Source organism: Rhyacophila brunnea, unplaced genomic scaffold (assembly GCF_057557595.1).
Source record: "Rhyacophila brunnea isolate RB1 unplaced genomic scaffold, BYU_Rbru_1.0 scaffold_13, whole genome shotgun sequence".
Taxonomy (NCBI): Eukaryota; Metazoa; Arthropoda; class Insecta; order Trichoptera; family Rhyacophilidae; genus Rhyacophila; species Rhyacophila brunnea.
This window is the reverse complement of record NW_028232785.1, coordinates 7589014-7616939: the sequence shown is the minus strand read 5'-3', so window position 1 is coordinate 7616939 and position 27926 is coordinate 7589014. Positions and strand designations below refer to the sequence as shown.

General features: G+C 36.7%; 1 protein-coding gene across 1 annotated transcript in view; it reads left to right on the top strand.

Annotated features, from left to right (window-relative positions):
- LOC147076328 (uncharacterized) overlaps positions 1 to 27926 on the top strand; it is a 39339-nt gene that overhangs the window by 3354 nt on the left and 8059 nt on the right. The window contains exons 2-7 of the mRNA XM_085941716.1: positions 21589 to 21686; positions 22468 to 22623; positions 23762 to 23875; positions 24557 to 24707; positions 24894 to 25039; positions 26140 to 26254. Coding sequence (XP_085797842.1) covers positions 21589 to 21686; positions 22468 to 22623; positions 23762 to 23875; positions 24557 to 24707; positions 24894 to 25039; positions 26140 to 26254 — 780 coding nt within the window. The remainder of the gene's footprint in view (positions 1 to 21588; positions 21687 to 22467; positions 22624 to 23761; positions 23876 to 24556; positions 24708 to 24893; positions 25040 to 26139; positions 26255 to 27926) is intronic.

Here is a 27926-nt window from a genome sequence, read left to right as displayed (position 1 = left end):
GCCTGAGGCCCGGCGTGGTGGGTCGATCAAATACGTGAAATAACATCACAAATTTGCTCTAATAGTAAAACAATTTGATGTAGGTATTAAAAAGGCGTCACACTGCCTTTGACGTTCATTTTTATTACGAACAGCACTACTATCGTAATTCGCAATTCAGTGCCACGTCCCGAATATACCTATTAGGATAGCCGGCTTTGTATCCACTATTGACTATTTTTGTTAAACGGCGATTTAGTATAATAATATGATTGGTTTTATCGTTGGTTTCATTACCCCATTGTATGTATTGTATTTCCAAATTGAAATACATAATAATATGCCCATTTTTTTTATTATTGTATGTCATTTGTTTGTATCATTTTAATAAATTGGTTTCTGCTATTATATCAGTAAGTACAGATTTAAAAGTTTTTTTCGTAAGTATAATATATTTATGAATATATATAATATAAGATAACATACATACTTTTTTTGTTAGACATTGGCCATATGTGGACTTCTTTATAATACTATAATATGCTTAATTACTGAGTACCTAATGGTACCCACTCTATAATATTGATTGTTGTTAAAAATATAAAATAATTTATCTCGCGATTTTTATTTATCAGTTATTTATACCTAAGTCTGTCTTTTAAATATATACGTATTTTAAAATGTCTAGTTTTACGGGTTAAATTATAAATTGTTATGGAACATATTATACACAACGGATATTTTCAAAGATGATAGATAATATCATATTTTGAGCGTATGTTACGTTTATAGGAAAATACATAATTCAATCTAATTGCTTATTTATAAACTAATTGAGATTTTGAAATTTCATCGATTTAGTGTACCTATTCATCAGTAGTAATATAGGGTTATCTTCTTATTTCCCGTAAATATATCTGACAAGCTTGGTTACTCCACACTCTTATCAATAATTCTTGGTGGAAAGGCATTACAATACAACTAAATATGTAGGTGCCTCAACGGCGAGGGGTGGAGGTAGGCTGTTAAGATCCGCCATAATAGATAATAGTCAAAAAATAATCGTCTATCTATAAAATATCTTAAATTATGCAATTAGATCATACATAACTTTGGATATTTTACAGATAGAATAATATTTTTTTTTACTTACTATGGTTTGGTTTAGGCAGGGGTTAATTGAATTTTACACATGTGTAATATTAAGTATGTATTTTTAATTCAACGAAAAGGAGATCTATGCCTTCAATGGATCCCATCGCACATGGGCATTGAGGGCAATGAAAGGGCAGATGATCTGGCAAAGGAAGCCGGCCATTCAGGGGTACCATATCAGTGGATACCAGAAAACCTGGACTGGAATGAGGCTATAAAGAAAATGTGCCATAGTATGTGGATAGATTTTCACCATAGGGCATCATTAGAAAAGGGGAAATGGAGTAAGTCTATTCTAACATCACCACGAGAGGTGCCCTGGTTTGTAGAGTCTTTTTTGACGAGGAATGAGCTTAATACTGAGGCTAATAACAGGGCACACCATGGGCAAAAGATTCGATGTCCTCATGGGAAGAAGCGAATCGCAGCTCTGCGATGAATGTCATGTTTTAGAGGACATTGTACATATAGCACTGCAATGCCCCAAATATGAAATTCACAGAGTACAGCTGCGAATTGCGGATATCTATGAAAATGTCGACGAATTGAAGGGTGTCCTGGCGGTGGGTAAGACGGAAGAGCTAGGCAAAATTGTAAAGTTATTTAACAGAATAGGAGTGAGGACCTGATCGACGGAAAAAATCAACGAAAACAAAATAGTATGAAGCAAAAGTGTGCATTATTTTGCCGATTCGCCCATAACAAACCAAAACTATTATGGTTTGATTTAGGCAAAGTGTAATTGATTTCAAAACACTAACGGACAACATCTGTAAATTGTAGTCTTAGTTCGATAAAAACAAATACGAATGACTGACAATGTTTAATATGCACTACTTACGTCGAATCTTAATAGCCTACCTCCACCCTTCGCCACTGGTGCCTACCTACTTAGACACCACCCTTTTATACTGGACGAATACGGTTTGAATTTGCGAGAGAGAATGGATGGAATCATAATATGAACGGGGGAGGTGTGGTCATGTCAGGATGAACACCGTTTTGGTAATCTTCTTTCAGCCCTAGCATTGAGGCATAGGGCAAGCATAAATTTGCGTCACTTCCCTCGGTCCATCGCCAACTTTTGCGCTTCCCGCCATGCACATAACGCTTTTTAGGATATGCCACAAGGTTACGAAATGTCGCACTCTCTGTCGGCATCCGGTACACCCGCGTGAAGTGTCTCTTCGCGATTACTTCAATCACTGAGGGCTGCAGTGTCCACTCACGAAGTCAAGTGTTTGTATCGCGGTCGTACCAATGTAAACATCGATTCTCAAAGCTCAAAAACCTATACCTTTGAACATGGTCCCCACAACGGGGGGGGGGGGGGGGCTGACAGGGCTCTAGTCTGGGGGCCCGGCGTGGCGGACCGACCACACATCACAAAATTACACTAATAGTAAAATACTAGTATACTAACATTGATTATTGTTTGTCGATATTCGACAACTCCACAATTCAAGTGGGTGCATTAAAATACAAAAAATCGCTATAAAATACCCTAAATTACACTATTTGTATTACACAACTGTATATCGTCAACTGATTTTAACCTTAGCGATAGGTAGGGGGGGCCGCCGAAGATTCTAGCCTGGGGGCCCGCTTCAAGATGTGGGGTCCATGCATTTGAAGCTTAAACTTAGTAAGATGCTACGTCTCACAGCCATACAGGAGCACAGGTAGCACGCACGCGTTGAACAAACGACATTTTTGGTCCTCACAGAATACAGCCTTGATCTCCACTGTCAAAAAACCATTTGCTAACGATCTGTTTTTTAGGTAACAAAACAAAAGCACATCAATCTGACAGTCAATGAGCTGTTGCCTTTGATTAATATTGCGAAAAATCCTTTAAAATCAAGTATGGATTTATCCTATTAGGAACACTATTAGCAGTTTTAATAATTGACCCACCCCCAAATATAAAATAGTATATAAGTAATAGGTATGTTATTGTTTTTGATGCGAGTCAAGTTTGACAACAGCGGAACGCCTGGCACTACTCGCTGAGCTTTAGGATTCCACCCTGTTGGAAATCATTGCCACATTATTATCTACATTTTCTTCTTAGGTCCAGTCAAGATATTATTGAAAAAAAATATATCGCTCGCTATGTTTTATTTCCAACTTTGGGGTACCTATATTGTGGTAAAACGTGGAAAATGGAAATGTGGACAGGTTTTTGCTGACATCAAAAAATGCAATTTAAAATTTAACGCATTTTGTGTGTTCATTGTGTACCTAATAATTACAAGATAAAAAGAACTTTTTATATACAACGTTTTTAAATTTTCTGTTGAATCATATAAACTTGACTTGACTAGCTTAAACGCTCAAAAAAATTTGTACCCGACATGTCATATTGATTTCCATAGTAACGCACGTATATATTAATAATTTAGTTGTTAGCACCCTAGCAACAAATAATAGTGGATTGGATTACGGATTTCTTCCTGAACAACTTTTCATACAAAACAGAAAAATGAATTTAATTCTACTTACAGAAGGCTAAAAGTATTAAAAAAATGCATTGGCATCGTGTTCTGATATATTCTAAAAGTTTCAAATGTCTAGCTAGTCGGGAAGTTAATTAAAAATCGATTGCAAGATGACAAATAAGAATACGAGCTAAGAAAAACGTTTCAAAATAGGTGATCGAATGGAATTGTACCTATAACTTAATTAAAACACATGAAACATAAATGAACAATTTTCTTCTAATTTCTTTTTGCCTCGCCCCCCAATTGCCTCTGATGCTGTTACCATCCCCCTGGATAGCTCCAGCGTCGATAACGCTCACTTTGTGAAACACTGCTCTAAAACAAGTTTATAGGAAACCTCATATGGACTCAGACGACGACACTCAGAGCCTTCCAACAATGCTTCAGAGAATTCATACCTAATTTGCATAATATTTTTAAGTAATTTAAATTTTATGGGGTGCAATTTGGAAAATATGATCGCGGTTTTGTTGGGGGGATAAATTTCAGGAAGCTAGCCTTCCTAAACGTTGACAATTATTATTTGTGTGGTTATGATGTATGCTGAAAAAGTGCAGTTTTTCTCTTAAAAACATTAAATTGTACAGCCAACTACTTAAGGTGATACATCAGTGAAACGGCAAATAATTTTCAACTATAGGCGCGACGAAATTTTGGACTCGCTGCCATTCGGAGAGAGAACGTCGAGTTGGAAACACGTCAATTTGTTTCGTGATGGCGACGGGCGTATTAATTCTTAAATCGTGTAAAGATGACTAAAAACGTTACCCATTTACTTTGAAGAAAACATGTCAATGAATATAATATTAATATTGTTACTGATAGAACAATAGACAGAACATTAAATGGACACATGTCGGATTTATATGACAAATTATAATAAATGTCGTTTGACATGCGTCATTTGCACCCGCGCATCGCCTAGCCACGATCTTTTTAGACCGTGCCTCAACTGAGGTATAGCCAGGGTGCGAGCAGCGGCGAAGGGTGGAGGTAAGCTGTTAAGATCCGAGATAATAATACAGTGCACACTAAACTTTATCAGTCATGCGTATTTGTTTTCATTGAACTAAGACTACAATTCGCTGATGGTGTTGGTTAGTTTTTAAATTCAATTAAACCATACGAAAACCAAGCGATAATAGATACCTAATAGTCAAAAAATACTCTTCCATCTATAAAATATCTAAAATTATACCATTAAATCATACATCACTTTGGATATTTTATAGATAGAATACTTAATTTATATTTTATCTATTATGGTCCGGTTTGGGCAGGGCTTAGTTACTTAGTTTTTAAAAAAACCAACCAACATCATTTACTCAATTGTGTAATATGTATTCTTAATTTAACGAAAAGAATTAAGTATGAATGAAAAAGTGTGCACTATTTTGTTGGTTCGCCCATAGCAAACCAAAACTATTATGCGCATATATTCTACACAAGACTGCTATCGGCAGCTATCGAGAGTAGTTTATCATATTTATGTATTGAGGTATTATAATTGTTGCAATGATTTACTTGTATTTGTTTCAAAAGTGCTATGTTGTAACAGCACCATGGCCCTCAGGCCAGAATCTTTGACGGCCCCCCTACCTATCGCTAAGGATAGAGGGACTGTCATGCTCTACAGTAGCGTTTTCCAAACGGTGTACGCCGTAAAATTAATGTGTATATTTAGTGTTTTTTTTTGTATAGTTTAATACATCCATTTGAATTATGGAGTTGTCAAGTTTTGGATACACAATTAAAAATTGTATCGTATAACCACATAATTTTTAATAATAATATTATTTACTAGTGAAGCAAAGTTGTGATGTGTGTTTAGTTAACTTATCTGGTCGACTCGCCTCGCCGGGCCCTTCCTGAGCACGGGCCCCCAGGCTAGGGCCCTGTCAGCCTCCCCCTTGTGGGGGCCATGAACAGCACCTCTCTTGAACTTTAGGAGCGAGATAGACAGTTTACACAGCTAACTTATTATAACAATTATAATACCTCAATATATAAATATGATAAACTACTCGATAGCGGCCGATAGCAGTATTGTGTATAGAATAGATGCCATGGTATGGTTTAGGCAGGATTTAATTGATTTTAACTAACCAACACCATTTGAAATGCGTCGATGACATTGAGCTACTTTACGAGCTGCTTGTTGGCGAATTTACAATCTGCCTGTAAAGTCGCCCAGTGTCATCATCGAACAAGCTAACGAGCAGATTGTAAACAATCTACCGAGAAAAGTTTAAAGCCGGTCAACTTTACACGCTTCACGCCGGCGTGTGGGCCTACTGCGTCTGCGCAGTAGAGCGTAGTAGCGGCCTCCCGGTAAAAAACGAACTACGTTCTGTCAAAATAGTCGCTAACTTGTCGGCTTCTCAGCGAATGGAAATTTTGGTGTGTCATCACAATCGCAGTAGCTGAATCGCCCGCTTTTAAATTCGCCAACAAACAGCTCATAAAGTAGCTCAATGTAATTGACGCATAAAGTATACTTGGTCTTGTTTCAATAAAAACAAAAACGTATGACTGACAAAGTTTAGTGTGCACTATTTATGTCGGATCTTAAAAGCCTACCACCGCCCTTCGCCACTGGGTACGTGGTCCAATTATTAGACCCAATAGTTTGTAATTTCTTATACGTATTTTACTTTTATTTTGACCTTTGTACATTATATTATAATGTTAATATTTATTATTGCCTTCACCTCAGCGCTGATTTATTTCATAATTGTTATTATTAACGCTATCTGATTATGCCAGAAATAAGCACTTACGTATTCGACCATTATTTAATTGTTATAAAATAAATCTTTATTGAGTAAATATCTGATTAAAAATGTTATCTTATGAATAAAAACACTAATTGATAAAGATAAAGTATCTACCTAATCAATGCTGTCAAAGAGTGCCGTCGTTTTTCGAACCGCTTTTTGAATATGACATTGAAATTCGGCGACGTCCCGCGGGCATGGCCCCCGCAAGGGCGGGGCTGACTGGACTGTAGCCTGAGGGGGCGTGGCGGGTCGGGTCAGCCAGATAAGTAAGATTAACAGAATACAACAGTTTTGATAATATTGCAGTTGGTTTTGTACACATTCCATTCGCTACAAATTTGTTGCATGAATAGTAATAAAACTCATTTTACTTCAGATGTATTTACATTTTAAAATATTGTGTTTGCACCTGGTACCTACCTATCAGCGGCGAAGGGTGGAGGTAGGCTGATATGATCCGCCATAAATAGTATATACTAAACTTTGTCAGCCCACGGTGGCCGCGCGGCTTAAGGCTATACCTCAGTTGAGGGCGTTGAGGCATGGTCTAAAAAGATCGTGGCTAGGCGATGCGCGGATTGTGCAAATGACGCGAGCCGAACGAAATATAATTTGTCATAAAAATTCAACATGCGTCCTTGTTATGTTATGTTTATTATTATATTCGTAATAATAATAGTATATTCATTGACATGTTTTCATTTTCAAGTACATGCGGAACGTTTTTTAGTCATCTTTACACGATTTAAGAATATATTCCCCCGACGCTATCACAAAACAAATTTACGTGCAAACAGGTCGCTATCGCTCTACGAATGGCAACGCGGCCGAAATTTCGTTTCACATACAGTTGAAAATTACGCTCTTAAGTCGGATCTTAACAGCCTACCCCCACCTTTCGTCACTACAGTCTACGAAGAGTCCGCCAGACTGTTGCAGCTGGTCACAGACGGATTATTGAACATAGACAGAACGTCAGGAGAAGCCGTATGCAAATGATGACTAGGGACCGGATTTGTATGCAACAAAAAACATGGTTATATGCATGCACGTATGCACTTAAAATCAATACAATATGCACTAAAACCGAAGAAATATGCAGTTAAAAATTTACATTTTTTGTGAGAAAAAATTGTAAATACCCAATTTACCCAATATTACTGACAAAAAATCGAATAACTAGTTAATAATTTTTCAACATAATACGATATCAGAACAAAAAACACAAACAAAGAATATAAAGTTAATCAATTACAATTTTCAAAATAGTTTTTTCACAAGTACCTACAAATAATTGAATAATAAATGCAATTTAAACCAAACATAACTTATAAAACAAAAACGACACACTTAACTATTCCTAAATACTATTTTCTGTTTTTTGCTAGAAAAAAAATACATTATTTTTTTCAATATTATGCTCTGGCATTAAATTTTTCCGCATGGTTATCTGTCAGTATTTTGTTTATATGCGGAAAACTACCTCTCAACGTCCACTTGGACAAACTTTAAATAATAGTGCCCGACTTGACTTCACTTTTTCCACTGATAAATCCACAGCTCGGAGATGGCATTAAAAATGCAAGTGCATCTAAACTATCCTTCTTCTTTACTTAGTTATATTTCGATAAAATAATTTAAAAAAAAAAAACTAAAATAATACATTCAAAAGCTCTAAAATATGCATTTATTTATGAAATATGCACAAATGTCTCAAATATGCTCTAACGTCTCAAATATGCATTTATATGCACAATAAAATTTTATTTTTGGATTCTGTGTCTTTCAAAACAGATTTCTGTGCAACTCTCATAGCTGTGCATCACCCTAACAAAACATGCACTAGCATATAAATCCGGGCCCTAACGATGACAGTGGTAATATTTGTCATGACAATAACGCTGCGTATTGTGTGTTTAGAGTTTAGATCGCCTGTCTCATTCGGCGACCATTCCACTCTTGCTCGTTTCCTGTCCAAACTACCAAAGCTTTATTAATATTATGTGGTTTATTTGTAGATTTTTTTTTACTGAGGTGTGTTTTCGCAATCGCGCCGTTGTGGAAATCTCACCTGTAGGCATGTTCTGGCAACGAGCCAATGCGATGTCATTATTCATCATAATATGCTTTGGCACGGCACGGGCAAGACCTGTTGCTCTGTCCAGAGTCACCGTCACGAGTGTGTTTTGACCTGTCACCATGTCAATCATGGAAGAGCATGTTGATATACCAGTGGCGAAGTGTGCCTGTTGAATGTAGCTAGGGTGCGGAGGACAGTATTTACTTAAATTTGAATTTTGTCCATCTTCAATATTTTACTGCACAAAGAAGTATAAGTACCTACTTACTTATAATTAACTTTTTTTTATTCAACGAATAATTCACAAGAATGTAACATTCTAATTATTGAATATAAGTACATAATTTTTAAAACACTTGAAAATATATTACAATATATAACCAATAGAAGAAGTAAGCAAGTTGGCAAGTTCAAGTACGTTACAACAAAAAATCTTGGCGTCATCCGTGTCGTCGGTTAGTAACATGGCCCCTATATCCTGAAGCGGGCCCCAAGGCCAGGATCCTTGTCGGGGCCCCCTACCTATCGCTAGGGTTAAAAGCAGTGTGACGCTCTAAAAAAACTTTTTCCAAATGGTGTTCCAGGTAAAATTCAGCGTATTTTTAGCGATTTTTTTGTATTTTTTAATAAATCCACACAAAAACAAATCCACACAATTTTTTTACACAAATTTTCGAATATCGTCATACAATAATCAAAATTTGTATCACAAAATCATATATTTTAAATGCTAATATTATTGAAATAAAACAGCGCCGCAGGTGACTTTTTGACCATTAGAGCAAATTTGTGATGTGTGTTTATCTCATTTATAAGGTAGTCGCGTCACGCGGGGGGGGGGGGGGCTGGCTAGAGGCCTGTCAGCCCCTCCCCCTTGTGGGGGCCATGGTTAGTAATTAAAGTAATACTTACCTACTTTAATTTAAAATATAAAAGCCGATCGCCAATAGTCACTCAATTCGGAAAGCGCTTCAGTGAGTATTAAAAGAGATTAGTTAAAATTTGTCGCAATTAAGTATGTCTCCTCTGTGGTCAATGTGCGTGGACGCGATACCCGAGAGATGCAGGTTCGATCCTATGGGAGGGGGTGTCTTGCTTTTTTCAAAATCATTTTTTCTATTCGTTATAATATAATATTTTCTCAGAAGTGTGTTCAACATTATGTATGTTCAATAAGTATACTACATAATATACAAAACTAAGGGCCTGTTAGGTTATATCACAGAACTGATTAATAAACAGAATTCCGATAGGCTATATTCAATACACTACATTTTGATGCTGGGTTTTGAATCTGTGAGTTGTCCTACGAAAATTAACCACGAATTATGCACGTGCAATAGTGTGTGTAATGCACTAATATTAAATGAGGGTCAATGCGTAAACCGAGAGCGGTTTTAAGTATTCGACGTATGACGTATTCTTGACACGTGTTTAAGTTTATCCCGCGTTCTTTACTCGAGATCGGTTGCCTGCTACTCCTTACCCGTTAGGTATTTCAGTTCCCATTATTTCTGAGTTCCCTGGTTTTATACAAAAAGCCTCAGGTCATGTGATAGAATGACACTGGTTTTGACATTATCTGTACATATATGTTTTTTACAATACATATTGTGAAATGTACCAAATTACCAGGGCATTCACAGCACTAGAAGCCTCTGCCAAAAGAATGGGGGAAGAAACGAGGCAAAAACTAAATACATGCCTGTCTATGTCACACCACGAGAAGGCGCACCAAAGTTAGATATTGGTGCATACAAGTTTGATACGGTCGACAGTTTCATATACCTTGGATCTCTTGTAACTCGACATAATGATATTACAGAAGAAATCAACAAGAGAATCATGTCTGCGAATAAATGCTACTTTGGCCTGTTAAGACATTTTAAGTCCCGCATACTATCTCGCCGAACTAAAAGCACTCTTTACAAGACACTTGTAAAGCCAGTGCTCACCTACGCATCGGAAACCTGGACATTAACTCTGCGAAATGAACGAGCCCTGAACATCTTTGAAAGAAAAATTCTCCGCCGTATATATGGACCGATCAAGGACGGCACCAATTGGAGGAGAAGATATAATGCTGAGTTCTACGGGCTGTACGAAGATTGCAGCGCAGTTCAATCAATCAAGATTGGGAGACTGCGATGGCTAGGTCATGTGCACCGTATGAATGACAATGAACCGGCAAAGAGAGTGAAGTCCAGCAATCCAATAGGGCGTAGAAGAAGAGGCAGGCCAAAGATTCGCTGGTTGGATGGAGCTGCCAGTGACTGCCGTATTCTGGGGGTACCGAAATGGAAAGCGGCCACACTGGAGAGGGACAGATGGAGGGAGCTGTTGGAGGAGGCCAAGACCCACACCGGGTGGTCGCGTCCCTGATGATGATGACCGAATTACCAGACTCGAAACCATCTCCACACTCGAAAATTAAACCTTGTTACAGCCTCGTCCAGAAAGCAACCCTCTTCCCATGATTGCCTTGTTCCTTGGTCTCGGTATGTGTTGTCAACCCGTTTAGTAGGCGATTCTGTCCCTTATGGCGAATGGAGATAACCGCTTTGACTCCGGACCATTACATCAGTCATTTTTTGACTGGACTTCACTGGCAGGCTCTATGACCTTGGTCTTGTTACCCGTCTACGTGTCCTGACAAATACATGATGCAAACCACATCCTCTAGGAATGTCCAAAACGTCCGGCCTGGTCGCCACATACTGTTAACGTGAAGATCTCTGTACTCAGATTGTTCGGCAGTTTTGTAATAACTTTTGTATTTACTACCTTTTTGTATTACATATTTTGCCTCTGTATTCCTATCTCCCATGGGCACTTTACATAACTTTAATTTAAAGTCGTGTGAATACAGTCAAAGCACACTTGAGGTCATGTTGATCTGAGTCTTGGATAACTGCTCCTGAGACATTCCCAGTCATAGACAAATACTGATGATTTACATACAGACGTAGGGTCCCGTGTGTGTTATCGGGTGGGTATTGGGATATTTACAAAATATTCTGCGTGTATCGTAACGCATTTTTACAGGGATTGGCTGTTCACTCTACGTTTCAGTGGTTTCTAAACTTTATGTTACTACGCCCCCCTTTAAAAAAATCTTATCGTGGCGCCTCCCCTCTTATTTCATAAAATAATACACACATTTTTAAATGACAAAAAATGCATTAATACAAACAAACCGTAATTGACAGAATAATAACGAGAATATACCTACTATACGTCAGTAGCGAAGGGTGGAGGTAGGCTGTGAAGATTCGCCATAAATAGTGCACATTAAACTTTAAAGCCGTGGGTCCCAGGTTCGAATCCTGGGTCTGGCAAGTACACATATTGTTTTTCAATTTGTGTGTGTCAGGGTAAGGACCTAATAGGTTGAGCAAGTGGCTGACATCCATTTCTCGTAAAAAACAAAATCTGTCAATACAAACCTCCACTCTGTGGAGGCCCATATGATCCTATCAGGATCGGACATGGTCGGAAAAAAAAAACTTTGTTAGTCATACGTATTTGTTAGTCATACGTATTTGTTTTTATTGAGTTAAGGCTATAATTTACAGATTTTATTGGTTAGTTTTTAGAAATCAATTAAACCCTGTCTAAACCAAACCACAATCGTTTTGGTATATTTTGGGTGATACGACAAAATTGTGCACACCTTTTCATTAATACCTATCTGATTTCGTTGTATTTAGAATTCATATTACATATTGTTTGTTCATTTTTTTAAATTCATTATGCCCTGCCTTAGCCAAACCATAAAAGATAAAAAATATTACTCTATCTATAAAATATTCAAAGTTATGTATGATTTAAGTGCATAATTATAGATACTTTATAGATAGACGAGTATTTTTTGACTATTATTTATTATGACTTGGTTTTCGCAGGGTTTAATTGTATTTTAAAAACTAACCAACACCATCTGTAGATTGTAGTCTTATTTAAATGAAAACAAATACGTATAACTGACAAAATTTAGTGTGCACTATTTATGGCGGATCTTAACAGCTTACCTCCACCCTTTGCCACTGCTATACGTATATAATTACTGGAGGACCTCGACTTTCGCACATAATTGGTTCCTGAAAAGGTGTGCGAATGTTGAATGTTCGAAAGTAGAGGGAAGTAAAAAAAAAAAAATAGTGTGTATTTTGAAATATTATAAGATGTTTAAGAGACATGTTTAAGTGGGGTTTGCGGGTGTTACCCTTAAAAAGTTCTTCTTTATTATAAACGGTAAATCATTAAATTCACAATATTGCTTAACTGCTGGCACGAAATGTAAAGTGAACCAATCTTTTAATATTAACGCAGTAAACCCAGGCTTTCTTATTTGATTACTGGAAGCAATTCTTTATCCTTCCCTTTTAATGCTCTGGGATTTTCTGGTTGATAAATTAACATTGGCATCAATTTTAAATCACCAGCCAAGTTTCCACCAAGAAGCAATGTCAATCGGTTTTTAGAAGGTTTATGCTTTTTTATTAAGATTTTTTATTAAGATTTAAGATTTATATTTTTCCATTTCATCCATAACTATGCCGTGTCTTTTGGAAACAACCTTTAAAGATATATTTCCACAATTTGTAACATATTCCTTAATTTTATTTTTACTTTTCAAAATTGAACATATCGTAGTAGACCTGTTTGTATCATACGAACGTCCGATTGAAGCAAAAGATTCACCGCAATCAGAACGTCATGTGAAGTTTATAAATCCTTGATTTCTCTTTGTTCGTATCAACACTGCAGTTTTTCCGTTTCTCACTCATGTTTATAAATTTTTAGGGTGAAAAATTTCAAATGAATAAAATTAGCAAAACGCACAACATGACACGCCCGCACGCGCTCCTGCGCAAGAATAAACCTATCCTAGCTAGCTCACAAGCAAAGTGACGGGTGCGAGCAGGATGCAAGTGACGGCCAGCGCGACGTTTTAAAAAAACGATTTTTTTTTTTAATGTGCGAAATAGCGAATTGTGCGAAAGTCGAACGTTCGTAAGTCGAGGTCCGCCTGTACATATTAATTTTTAATGCCATTGATGTGCTTGTTTATTATATTAGCTTATTAGCACAAAGTTTACCAAATCGCAGATAATTCAGCAAATCCAGTTTCGCAAAAATATGATGTTACGAATGGCAACATTACTTGCATTGCTTTGCTTAAGGCTGGCTATACCTATAGATAATATGCTATACATCAACTGAGGCATGGTCTAAAAAGATCGTAACTATGCGACGTGCAGATTGTGCTAATGACGCGTGCCGAACGGAACATAATTTGTCATAAAAATTCAACATGCGTCCATTTAGTGTTATGTTTTTTGTTATATTAAGTAATAATAATGATAATATATTCATTGACATGTTTTCTTTTTCGAGTACAGGCATAACGTTTTTTTATCATCTTTACACGATATGAGAATGTATTCTTACGACGCCATCACAAAAAAAAAATCGACGTGCTCCCACTATGTATGTCGCTCGGCGATTGGGGACGAATGCGAAATTTCGTCTTACCTATCGTTGAAAATTATTTGCCGTTTCACTTATGGATGCTCTTAAGAGAGTAGGCATTAGGTATATTCTTCACTTCGATTCAACTGAAATTGAACAAGGGTTTCACTCTGAATGTTTTGTTTCAATGAAACATCGCATGATAATTCTATCATTTTTTTACTTTTCAATAGTAGTCAATCCAAATTCATCATCTTGATCGCGCCTCCTTTTGCCCTAGTCTGCGGTTCAGTTTGGAAATCGCTGCTCTACGCCTTGCGCCCATCCACTGGTTCAACCAAACCATTGTTTTGCTGCGGCGTATGGTACATTAAATTTTCTATTCCAATTATTATGGTAGGTACCCAATCTTAATCGGCAATCCGCGATTTTATTACTCTTTATAGTGACGTCACCGTGGAGCCGTTACTTGTGTCTGTGACGTCACCGGCGACAAACTGTCTGTTGTTTTTTTTCTCTTTATTCCGAATTTCGAACTAAAAAAATATAATGTTTATTATGTCATTCGCCCTTGAAAAGCAGCGGAATTTCTTCAACCGTGGCTTGCGTCATAAATTTTTTTATGGCCGCTTTGCATTTCACATTGTGGCTAGGCGAATTAAATTCTCGCATAGTTGCAATGGTACATAATAAATTATCGCTACAATGTGTTTGTTGACTAGGAGTTGCCCGAGGTCGGGGATACTTTGTGCCACCCTTAGATTATTTTAAAATAACAAGAGGTAACCTTGGAAAATTTCAGTTTTAAAAACACTTGATGGCATTTTTCGTCGGCCATGTCCGTCACTCTGGAGAATATGGACCAGTGGTGATAGGTGGAGATAGGCTGTTAAGATTCGATACAATTTTTTTCCGGCCATGTCCGATCCTAATAGGATCACATAGGCCTCCACAGAGTAGAGGTTTGTATTAACAGTTTTTTTTACGAGAAATGGATGTCAGCCACTTGCTCAACCTATTAGGTCCATAGCCTGACTCACACACAAATTGAAAAACAATATGTTACTTGCCAGACGCAGGATACGAACCTGGGACCCACGGCGTTATAGTCCATCGAGATGGTGATAGTTAGCTTTTTTTTTTTTAATTCAATCAAACCTTACCTAAGCCAAACCACAATCGATAAAAAATATTCTTCTATCTACTTATAAAATATCTAACATCATGTAAGGATTGTAAGGTATATTTTATTTTACTATTACCTATCTAACCTTGGAAAATTTCAGTTTTAATAACACTTGATGGCATTTTTGTTCGCCCATGTCCGTCACTTGACTGGAGAATATAGACAGCGGTGAGGGGCGGAGGTAGGCTGGTAAGATTCGATACAAATAGTGCACACTAAACTTTGTCAGACGTACTTATTTGTTTTCATTGAACTGAGAATATAATTTGCAGATGGTGCTGGTTAGTTTTTAAAATTGAATCAAACCCTGCCTACCAAATCATAATCGATACAATTATTCTTCTAAGTGCATTACACCTGAAACTTCTGTATCTTTGTTACAATTATGGTAACCTTGGAAAATTTCAGTTTTTAAAACACTTGATGGCATTTTTCTTCGGACATGTCCGTCACTTGACAGGAGCATTATGGGCTAGTGGTGATGGGCGGAAATATGCTGTTAACATTAGACATAAATAGTGCACACTAAACTTTGTCAGTCATACTATTTGTTTTCATTGCACTAATAATATAATTTGCAGATGGTGATGGTTTCGTCTTTAAAATTTAAGTAAACCTTGCGAAAACCAAACCATAATTAATAGATAATAGGCTGTTAAGATCCGCCATAAATTAAACTTTGTCAGTTCTACGTATTTGTTTTCATTAAAATAAGACTACAATTTACAGATTGTGTTGGTTATATTTTAAAATTCAATTGAACCCTGCGAAAACCAAGCCATAATAGATGATAGTCAAAAAATACTCGTCTATCTATAAAATATCTGAAATTATGCAAATTAAATCATACATAATTTTAGATATTTTATAGATAGAAGAATATTTTTTATCTATTATGGTTTGGTTTAGGCAGGGTTTAATTGATTTTTTTAAAACCAACCAACACCATCTATAAATTGTAGACTTAGTTCAATAAAAACAAATACGTATGACTATTGTAAATTGTAGTCTTAATTCAATGAAAACAAATACCTAGGTATCTACGTATAAATGGCAAAATTTAATGTGCACTATTTATCGCGGATTTTAACAGCCTACCTCCACCCTACGCCACTGCCGCATGGTGTATACAGCGAAGCTATAGGGATGTTATAAAAATACTGGCATGACATGGAAAATGCACTGGGGAGCGACGTGGTTCTTGGAATCACCGCGTGGTGTCTATAATATGCTGTATAGGCATTACCTAAAAATATAAGTTCTGTCATCCCACGCCTAAGTATATTTATGACTGTCATATATTATATATTTCATAATGTTTTGTGTATATATATAACTCGAGTATGTACGTGCGGCGTCATAGTATTATTACTGAGTATTCAGTTGTATTTATATACGCGACTGACTTGTCGCCGATCAGTCTAGTTGGAACGCGTGAGCCGCGCAGCCGTAGGCAACCGGCGAACTCAGATAATAATATTATCATAATATCATCATCATCATCAGGGGCGCGACAACCCGGTGTGGGTCCTGGCCTCCTCCAACAGCTCCCCCCACCTGTCCCTATCCAGTGTGGCCGCTTTCCAATTCGGTACCCCCAGAATACGGCAGTCACTGGCAGCTCCATCCAACTATCGAATCTTTGGCCTGCCTCTTCTTCTACGCCCTATTGGATTGCTGGACTTCACTCTCTTTGCCGGTTCATTATCATTCATACGGTGCACATGACCTAGCCATCGCAGTCTCCCAATCTTAATTGATTGAACTGCGCTTCAATCTTCGTATAGTCCGTAGAGCTCAACATTAATTATATTCTCCTCCAATTGGTGCCGTCCCTGATCGGTCCATATATACGGCGGAGAATTTTTCTTTCAAAGATGTTTCAGGGCTCGTTCATTTCGCAGAGTTAATGTCCAGGTTTCCGATGCGTAGGTGAGCACTGGCTTTACAAGTGTCTTGTAAAGAGTGCTTTTAGTTCGGCGAGATAGTATGCTGGACTTAAAATGTCTTAACAGGCCAAAGTAGCATTTATTCGCAGACATGATTCTCTTGTTGATTTCTTCTGTAATATCATTATGTCATAATATCAAACATTTATACTAATATTATAATACGCTCTGTCAGTGATGTCCCTTAAATGCATCGGCGAAGGGTGGATGTAATCTGTTAAGATCTGACATAAATAGTGCACACTACACTTTGTCAGTAAAACGTATTTGTTTTCATTGAACTAATACTACAATATGTAGATATTGTTTGTTGATTTTTTAAAATTCAACTAAACCCTGCCTAATCCAAGCCATATTAGATAATACTCAACAAATATTAGTTTATCTATAAAATATATATTTTTTTTATCTATTATCGATTAGTTAGGCAGGGTTTAATGAATTAAAAATAACTAACGGACCCATCATTCTGTAATAATATGTCCATATTCTTAATTAAACGAAAACAAATAAGTATCTATTACTGAAAAAGTGTGCACTATTTTTGTCGGATCGCCCATAGCACAGCTAAACTATTATGGTTTGGTTGAGGCAGGGTTTAATTGAATTTTAAAAACTAACCAGCGCCATGTGCAATTTGTACTCTTAATCGAATGAAAACAATTACTTAATACATTGGACGCAAAAGACGCGCATTAGGTGGCCATTCGATATAATTAGCATGCTATTTAAATGCGGTAATTAAAAAAGTAATTGTCTAGTCGGCAGTCAATGTGCAGCAGGGAATGGGACAATTGGACGCCGCACTGTCGTAGACAAGTACCTATACAGAACGTAGACGAGGAATTTTAATCAGTACGATTAATCATTATTTACGTGTGCATATTTAAATTCTCACCAACTATTAAATCATAATAATATTAAATATTTTTTAAAAAGTAGATACCTATAAGTACCCAACGTCTATTTAATTTTGAATTGCGTGGCGTCCAGTTGTCCCGGCGTCAAATCGTCCTAGACCCCTTAAGTATGACTGACAAAGTTTAGTGTGAACTAATATCGAATCTTAACAGCCTACCTCCACCGGAGGCGCGAGAGTCGAAAATTGTTTAGTTAAAATTAAAATATCTATAATTAAAAGATTTTTTTAAAGATCGTATTTTAAGAATTTATAAAACAACGTCTACCTGAACTCAACCACACAAGTGGAAGATCTCAATATTCGAAGTGATTTTGTTGAATACAGTTAGCTGTTGTCCTCCCAATTGGCATACGTTTTCACCCCAGAACAGATTAATACATATAATTTAGATAGGCTATACCCCAATACATTTAATTTTGAAGCAGGGTTTTGAATGTGTTAATGTCCTACGAAAATGAAACGTACATTCAAGATTTGCAATAGTTTGTGTTACAACCTTCAAATACACCAATATTGAGCGAGCGTCAGTGCATAATTCTTGAAATATGTGTAAGTTTATCCCATATTCTTCCACACTCGAGATCGGTTGCCTATTACTCCACACCCGTTAGGTATTTCAGTTCCCATTAATTCTGTGGTTAATAATAGTTTTCACATTTACAATTTTCCGAATACGGTGCGCATAAACCCAGAGATGTGACGCGACCTTGTGCTTGTGCTTGTCATGCTCTGAAAGATTCACTTGAATGTAAAATAAATGTTTAAATAAAATATTTATATAAGTAAGTACATTTATATTAAAATAGAAAAAAGGTTTACAATTACTTATTTCGCTAATTAGGCTTGGCAGGTCCCCAGTGTACTTCTTTATTTTAATTATTATCCATCACGAACCGTTTGCCAAATTAGACAGCATCAAACATGGCAATGTGTACAGTCCGTTCAATACAAAATTTCGCGATTTGTTACGAAATTTTACCTGTCATGTCAGAATCAAAACCGGCAATCTTCGCATTGCGTCATACTGAAGATTTTCGTTACGGATACTGTGTTTACGTTTTACTTTGTACATTTGCGGTATCAAAGGCGACAATGTATACATGCGATACATATAAATTGTCGTTACATTTGATAACAAACGTATTATGTGCCGTTCAAGAATCAAAACTGACAAACTTTATATTGGGTAATATTAAAGATTTTTATTACGGATACTTTGTTTACGTTTTGTTTGAATTCTTGTAGTATCAAAACCGGCAATCTTTTTATGTAATTGTATGTTAATATTGTAACTTTTGATGTGAGTATTTACCGTTGTTACATGTGCGATTTGTTCAGTATCAAAACGAGCAATATTCGTATGGTTTGCGTATTATAGTCTTGTTTTTTGATTTTAAAAGGTTTTTTCTGCCTTTTAGTCGTCGTCTTGTATGGGAAAAATATTTTTTTCTATTCACTATCTAGTCTTTTAACCAACACATCTAAATATATTATATACATACGTGTGTGAATACAGGTTTTTGCTTATTTTCTTTGTTGGTGTTGGTGAGGAAATAATTAATCGCCCTAATTGAAGATTTCTTAGAAAAGATATCACAAACGTTGGGAACAAAAACGGGAATCTTCAATGAAGACATACGAAACATAGCAGTTATCGAATTATTGTTCCATTAATAGAAAACGTGCAAACGTATATATAGCTCCACATGCTAACATTTGACATATCATTCAATACTTTTTATGCTGTGATGAGCTTAGAGCGGAATGCACAATCTAAGATTTCGTTCCTAAGGATAAGTCGCCGAAAAGCATGACTTAACTATAGACAATCCTGAGTATAGAGTTAAGGAATCCTTAACCATAGACTACTTTTGTTATGAACACGCCTCCTTCTGTATTACCATTTACCACTGGCAGCTGCTGTCAAAATAAATTCGCATCTCTATAACACAGTCCATACACTCAAATTCATTTAACAATGTATCTCAATATGTATATTGATAGTGTTAATTCTTTTGGCATGTACTTGTAGAATATTATTTTACTTTTATACGCCAACCCGCAGAAATACAAAATACCAGGTGAAGAATAACGCTTAACGCTAGTGTTACCATGTTAAAAAAATATCTTGCGGTGCCTGTGGAATCACGTATAAAGACTTATAACGGAAACATAAGAGTATTATAATTTAATATTAATATGTATTTATAGTTATTGCATTTATATAATGCAGTTGTCATATTTTTGTCATCGTTTAACAAATATAAAATAATTTACCTAATTTACCTAACTAGAATTTTTAAATATGGTATTATTTTCAGTAAAAATGATCTTAACTAAGGACAGTGTTTCTGCATAGTGTTTTCTGCTAAGGAAATTTTAGTTATGACAAATGTTTCTGCATTCCGCTCTTAGTTCTTAATTCGAACACCAGACGATTAATTTATGATGGTACATCTTATAGACAGCAGTGGCGAAGGGTGGAGATAGGCTGTTAAGATCCGCCATAAATTAAACTTAGTCAGTTCTACGTATTTGTTTTCATTGAAATAAGACTACAATTTACAGATGGTGTTGGTTATATTTTAAAATTCAATTAAACCATGCGAAAACCAAGCCATAATAGATGATAGTCAAAAAATACTCGTCTATCTATGAAATATCTGAAATTATGCAAATTAAATCATGCATAGTTTTAGATATTTTATAGATAAAAGAATATTTTTTATCTATTATGGTATGAAAATTCTAATGGATTCAAGCTCTGTACTATTCCATTTAAGTCGTTTCTTGCTACCCGGGTTTCGTCTTTCGGCATCTTCAGGCGTCGTGTACACTCACCAAAGGTAAAAACACACACGTCAGTGAAAAACGACTTTAATGGAATAGTACAGAGCTTGAATCCATTAGAATTTATATTCAAATTCCATCAAGTACCTTCGGTCGATAGTATTAATATTATTATGGTATTGTTAGGCACAGGTAAATAACTTCATAATTCGATGAAAACAATTAAGGACGGCTGAAAAGGTGTGCACTATTTTTGTCGGATCGCCCATAGCAAACCTGAAGGGTTTGGTTTAGTCGGGGTTTAATTTAATTTTAAAAACTAACCAACACCCTCTGCAAATTGTAGTCTTAGTTAAAAAGTTTAATGTGCACTATTTATGGCGAATCATAACAGCCCACCTCCACCCAAACGCATCATTATTGTGGATATTTTTATTTCCACCAATAATAAACAATAATAACAAGTATTTATTGATGATATATGTACAAACACGTATGACTGACATTGTTTAGTTTGTACTATTTGTATTGGTTCTTAATGGCCTACCTCCACCCTTCGTCAGTGCAATATGCTAATTATACAATTTCCACTTTTATCTCTTCATTGCAATTTTTTGATATTTTGTTTGTCATTTGATATAGAATAATGTATCCATCTTTGATAAGAATTATATTTTGTTAAATCTATAAGATGTTTGAAATGAAAATTAGTGTTTCGAATCACTCAGGTTTCCACTTAATGATCTGTTGATTTGTTTTCTTTTCCAGTGGATGAAATATCCAACGATGAGCTGATAGCGGAGTACTCGAAGTCATGCGAGAAGCACCTCACCCTGCCTGTCCAGACCATCGTGGACCAACTCAAGGTGAGCCACACTCTTCTTCTTGCACTCTCCTTCTTCAGTTATCGATCACCAAGTCTTTCAACAGGATATTCTAACACATAACTCCAAAATCAATAATAATGGTGATAAATGTGATTGTCGTGTTCAAGCAGTTAATTATCACGGGAAATTAACTGTCATATATTTAACACGGCCGCCTATGATCGTGTTAACTGCGAGCTATTAAATGTCGTTGAGTAACACAGTTAACATGTTTTATTTGATTGTAACGGGATGCATTTGGAATCAAATAAGACGTGATAACTGTGCTAACAATTATTGTAGATAACCATCTTGTTTATGGAATTGCTTTGGGTAAAATAACGGAAATGTATTAATTATTTAGAATAACGCTGCAGGTGGCCTCATGCTTTCCTTCCAGACCCAGCAGGGTTTATTAGGCTATATATTTTTCTTACGATTGTGTGATGAAACCTATCAGGATATATGCCACTAGATGACAAAATGCCATGAGTCTAGATTTCATTATGAGGGAATTAGCATGTTTTAATATCAATAAACAATTTTTATACAATCCAAAGGCCCAACAAATGTATTTATACAGAGATTATCATCATTAATGGCACTACAACTTTTGGTGGGATCCAGCGTCGAAGATTTCTAGTTGCTATCTCCCTTGACAAAGTTTCAGCTGTCAAAAAAAAATGTCCTCAGGGCATATAGACTGCCTATATAATTTTTCAATGTTATCTCACATAAATTTTTCATTTAAAATCTATGTTATCTCCTTTGTGTCTTTCAGGTGCTGGGCATGATCGACGGGATCCGTCGGGGGCGCCTGTCCATCAAAGGTTTTCCCCTGAGCGCCCCGGCGTGCGAGGCGCTCGAGGCCATCTTCAAGCGGGTGCGCTTCAACCGGCTGGAGCTCAGGGAGTGTGAGCTCACCGACGAAACAGCCGTGAGTACTTTCGACTTTCCAAACAGGCGGCATTTGGTTTTAACCGAATATAGTTGTGAGTCCCAGATAATTAGTATCGAGTTGAATATTGCTCCAACCATTCCGTGTGAACTCTTTTTCCAAAATGCCATCTCCCGTAATGTGTACTCCCGGGCATTTGAAGCTGTGGACACTCTCGATGTTTTGCTCGTTGCCAATTGACAAAATATTGGAATATTTAAAATGGCAGCAGTTTCGATTGCCAAAAACAATGTTGCCGTATCATTTATTGTTATTCTAATCTACCAACTATGTTCAGGGTTCATAAACAGTTAGTTTTACATGGCATCGACATCTTTACTTTACTTTCTTACTGGCGTATGCATATAACAGCAAACTGCATTCAAGCTATTTAATGCAAATTTGCATGCATAAACCTAAATAGAAACCGTTGAATAGTGACGTCACGTTGCTGACGTAATACGCGTCATGCCGTGACTGATGTTACCAACTTTTAAATTTTGATTCCCCGATAATTAATTTAAAATTTTGAAATTGTGAATAGGTGTAAAAATGTGCAAACGGTACCATATAAATTTAATAATTATAAATGAATAATTATCATGAACTTTAAATAATTTATTTGTTATAATATCTTATTTATTTTATACTTCAATGCACAAAAGGATAACGTATACCCAGTAAACATTTCCATAACATGGCAATACAACTTCGCGGGCTCATTGACAATATTGACATTTCCATCGATCCTCGATATCTGTATACATTTCTACAATTTTAGCATGTTTACCATCATGAATCCATCTCTATCCCAATGACGACGGGCAGTTAACCTCAATAAAGACGAACTAAACCTACTAAACGCTTGTTGTGATGAACTCATTTTTGACATATATTAAAGTGACACTGACAGATCGCGCAGATCGCCGCCATTTTAAGTTTGGTGCGCATTCCTGTACCCATCTTCATGACGTATGCATTTTTTATAGTTTTCTTATTAGGCCGATAAACCACTAACTGCGTTGAGCGCGGTTCGAAACTCTATGAATACGGCTGTTAGTGTTTTCAAAGATTGACATCATTCAAATGGCAATTCCACCATAGTCGGTGATATAATGAGTATTGTTACAATTTTCAGGTTGCCCTGTTCGACATGGTGGAGTATTACGAGAGCGCCAGCGAACTGGACATATCCGGAAACCACGAGTTCGGCATTCTCGGATGGGCGGCCTGCTCCAGAATGATTCACAAGGTAACTTTTTTTATATTAAAGCTGCACACTTGACCTGCCAAGTTTCCCCTCTCGGTGTGATGAATGTTAAGAACCCTTCAATGTTCTGATGAGAGTGACACACTAGGGTGTATGATTTTTATTCTGATTTGCCTGTTATCGCGAGGCATTGGTTTCCAATCCCGGGATCCTGAACTATTTTCGATACCTATGAATCCCGGGATTGGTAAACATAATCCCGAAACTTTCGGGATTGATTTTTTTATTAAGTTCATTATGATTAAGCTTTGGTGAAAGGAGACTTTCTCGCTATAAACATACCACATAAGCGTAAAGTTCGATAGTTCTGACAGAAAATATGACGTAGTTAGAACAACGCTGAGCGAGAGAAAACTATGCATTAGGCTTCGTGAAGGAGTAGTCGGAAATAATTACGTTAATGATGATTAAATTTACGAAACAATATAAACACAGTAGAAGACATCGCAATCTGCGCAATTAATGGCGGCCAAGATTCGTATCAATAAAAAAAAATAGTATAGTAGTAGGCTAGTTAATTAATTCTTGTTTCATATTTATTTGACGTTTGTCTCATTACTGCCTCAATCAATCAACGCATGTCTCATGATTAGCCCTATTTATCAGCTTATGTCTCGTTATTGCCCCAATGATTGAACACTTCTTGTTTGTTTTGTCTCACAGTCTCAGTGCTTGGAGCAGCTGAAGGCTTGCGAGACGTCGCTGGCGGAGAACACGGCCCCTGCGCTGGGTCGGTCGCTGCGGAACCCCTGCAATCTGCGTTGCCTGCATCTGCAGAGATCCAAGCTCGCCGGGAGGCCTCTATTATGTCTCGGTAGGATATTATAAACAGTTATATTTTAAAAAAATGTACCGTTTCAAAAGGGAGATATGGATTTCCCACTACACCGGTTACATCATGCTATTACGTCAAGTGTCACAGTGTTTTACGCTCAGATTAGCCACATTTTGACAGTCATCTGCCTTAATCGATAATGTTATGTTGCTTATTTCTTTTTAGCCGGATACCTAAAACAGAATAAGTCGGTTCGGGAGCTGCACCTCGGGGACAATGAATTGAGAGCCGAAGACGCGCAGTGCCTCGCCAGCATGCTCAAGGGGAATTCCTCACTTCAGTTGCTGGACGTCAGTAATAATGATATACAGGTACGTGGCCATAGACAATAGATTATTTACTTAGGGCTATGAATTTTGTCAACCAAACTAACCTAATTATATATGGTTACCATCATGGCCCCCTAGGCCACGATATTTGGTGGCCCCCCAACCTATCACTACGGTTAAGGGCAGTGTTTTCTTAATGATATTCCGCGGAATTCCAGGGTTCTGTGTATTTTTAGCGATTTTTGGTATTTTAAAATAAATCCGCTCGAATTGTCGGCATTCAGCCGATACTCATCATATAATGAAGCATTGATCGTGACCCCCTTTTGTGATAGCCAAGTAACATGGGACCCTTCGGCATGTTAGATGAATAGTCATTTATATTAGTCAGGAAGCACTAAAAGTAATTATATAGTAAATTCTACTCTAATTTACTATTAGAGCAAATTTGTGGTGTGTGTTTATCTCACTTAACTGGTTGACCTGCCACGCCGGGCCCCCAGGCTTGAGTCCTGTCAGCCCTTCCCTTGTGAGGGCCATGGTTACCATATAAGAGATATATATTTTTAATTTAACTCTCAATAAGTTGATTGTGTCACGAGCTGTGCACCATCCTGTTGGAACCACATATCATGCTAGTAAAAATCAGTCAACATATTTCTGTAGTGTTCTCCATTGACAGTAACCGCATTGCCATTTTCGTTTTCAAAAAAATTACATGCTCATTACACCTCCAGACCGTAAACCACACCAAATTGTTAATCGTTGTTAATGTAAAGGTGTTTCAAGAATAGCATGTAGGTTTTCATTATTCTGAATGCGACAATTTATGAAGCCATTTAAAAATTAGCTTCATTGCTGAAGATGATTTTTTCATGAAATAATGGGTCCGTTTTAAGTCGCACTAAAGCCCAATCAGCAAAAATTCGATGCTTCATAGTTATTTGTTTCCATTGAACATTGGACATTGTATTAACAGAATTTTTTGACCAACCTAATGTGTATTTAAAAAATAACTTGTATATTTTAACAGATTCGAACACAGAAACACAGCATCGGATACGGTCACTCGTATCGACTACACCGTGGGTTAAAGTCTATTAGGCCAATTTTTATATGTTTGGTAATGGTTCACGTTTCAGGATTCCGGCATCGAATCGATAGCGGAAGCCCTGGCCGAACAGTCCGCCTTGAATTCTCCATCCAGCGGGTCCAGTACGGATTCGCCCATGTCCTCGCCGCAGTCAGCCAGCTCAGGTCGGTTACTCTGAATATTATTTCAAACTTCAAAACGCCAAGCTAATTTCATAGACAATAATAATTAACACTTAGGGGTAAGTGCCGCTTACCTGGGGTCCTCTATTAACAGTGAGAGTAGTGTCACACCCCTAAATTGTCCCCATTTGTCTCCTCTGAGGGTCTAAAGAGGCAGGTACCAATTTCTAGCACTTAAGAACTGAGCTGTACACATTATAGGCCATCCGCTCACGTAGAAACTAAAATCTGACAAACTCATTTGTGACGGAACTCATAAACTGGCCAGTGACTGATGCTTCGCACATGACTCTACTGAAACCTAATAATCTCATAACCTCAAACTGTGAAAACCCATTGTCTTTTCTACTTCATTCTAAGCTTGTTCCGTAATATCTTTACGAGAATATTCTGGCAGCCTGTAATTATACAGGCAGGAGTATTTCTCAACTTCTGCCACAAATTTTAAATTAAAAATCGGTTCGCCCATCTTGAACTTTTGATGTCTTTTAGTTGACTTCAGTGCTACCAATATCGGTAAGAAAATATGATTTTTTATTCGAATCTATTGATATTGGTACCGCTGTTTTATGGGTGACTGGAAACTGAGAGACTAGCATGTCGCGTCTCTTCGGTTTCGGTCGTGGAAGTTTTGAAACTGAGAGATTCCAGTTCTGCTATCAGTGAGCCGCTATTGAAATACATTAGCTCAGGGGGGGGGCAAACTGTGGCCCGCCGGGTATTTTTTTGCGGCCCGCCATCATTAATTGTTGTACTTCATATTACGAATAACTTTTTTATAATTTTTTAAAAAAATATTTACAATAGATTAAAATTTGAAGAATTTGTTGTTTCGTAAATGTATTATCTCAGTACGTCTTCCTTGCGTCTCGTCTCACACTATGTAACCACTATTTTCTACGTTGAACATCATGACACATTTAAATACTTTTAACTCTGCGTTGCAAGGAAAAAAAATATATGCCCATGATATGGTAAAAAGTTTGAATGGATTTCAATTAAAACTCAAGTTATTCCTTCGACAAATATCGAATAATAACGAGGACCACTTTCCAACTTTTAAGTTGCTGAATATACCAGAACATAAATTTGAAGAATATGGTAAAATTTTTAAAGCTCTGAATGACGATTTTTCACAAAGATTTGGTGACAAGTTTAGCAATAGTACGCAATCCATTTTCAATAGATATTGATAGTGTACCAACAGAGCTACAACTTGAAATTATTGATCTACAGTGTGACACTGATTTAAGAGAATCGTATCGTCGTGAAGAAATCTCCAAATTTTACAATGCCCTTAATTCAGACGAATTCGACCAACTTAAAGATTATGCAAGAAAAATGTTTGTTATTTTTGGATCAACCTATATAATATGTGAACAAACATTTTTGATCATGAACCTCAATAAAAATTCTATACGATCAAATATCTCCGATGCCCATTTACAAACAGTTTTGAGAATATCAACTACAAAATTAACACCTGAATTTTAAAAAATGTTACAAAATGTACAACAGTTTCATTTTTCTCATAAATTTTTTTGTAATGTTTATTTTTCGTGATAATAAATAGTGTATATCTAAAAAGTGTATTTTACTTGCGGCCCGCCGCTCATTTTGGATTCTTGAATTTGGCCCTCCATCCAAAAAGTTT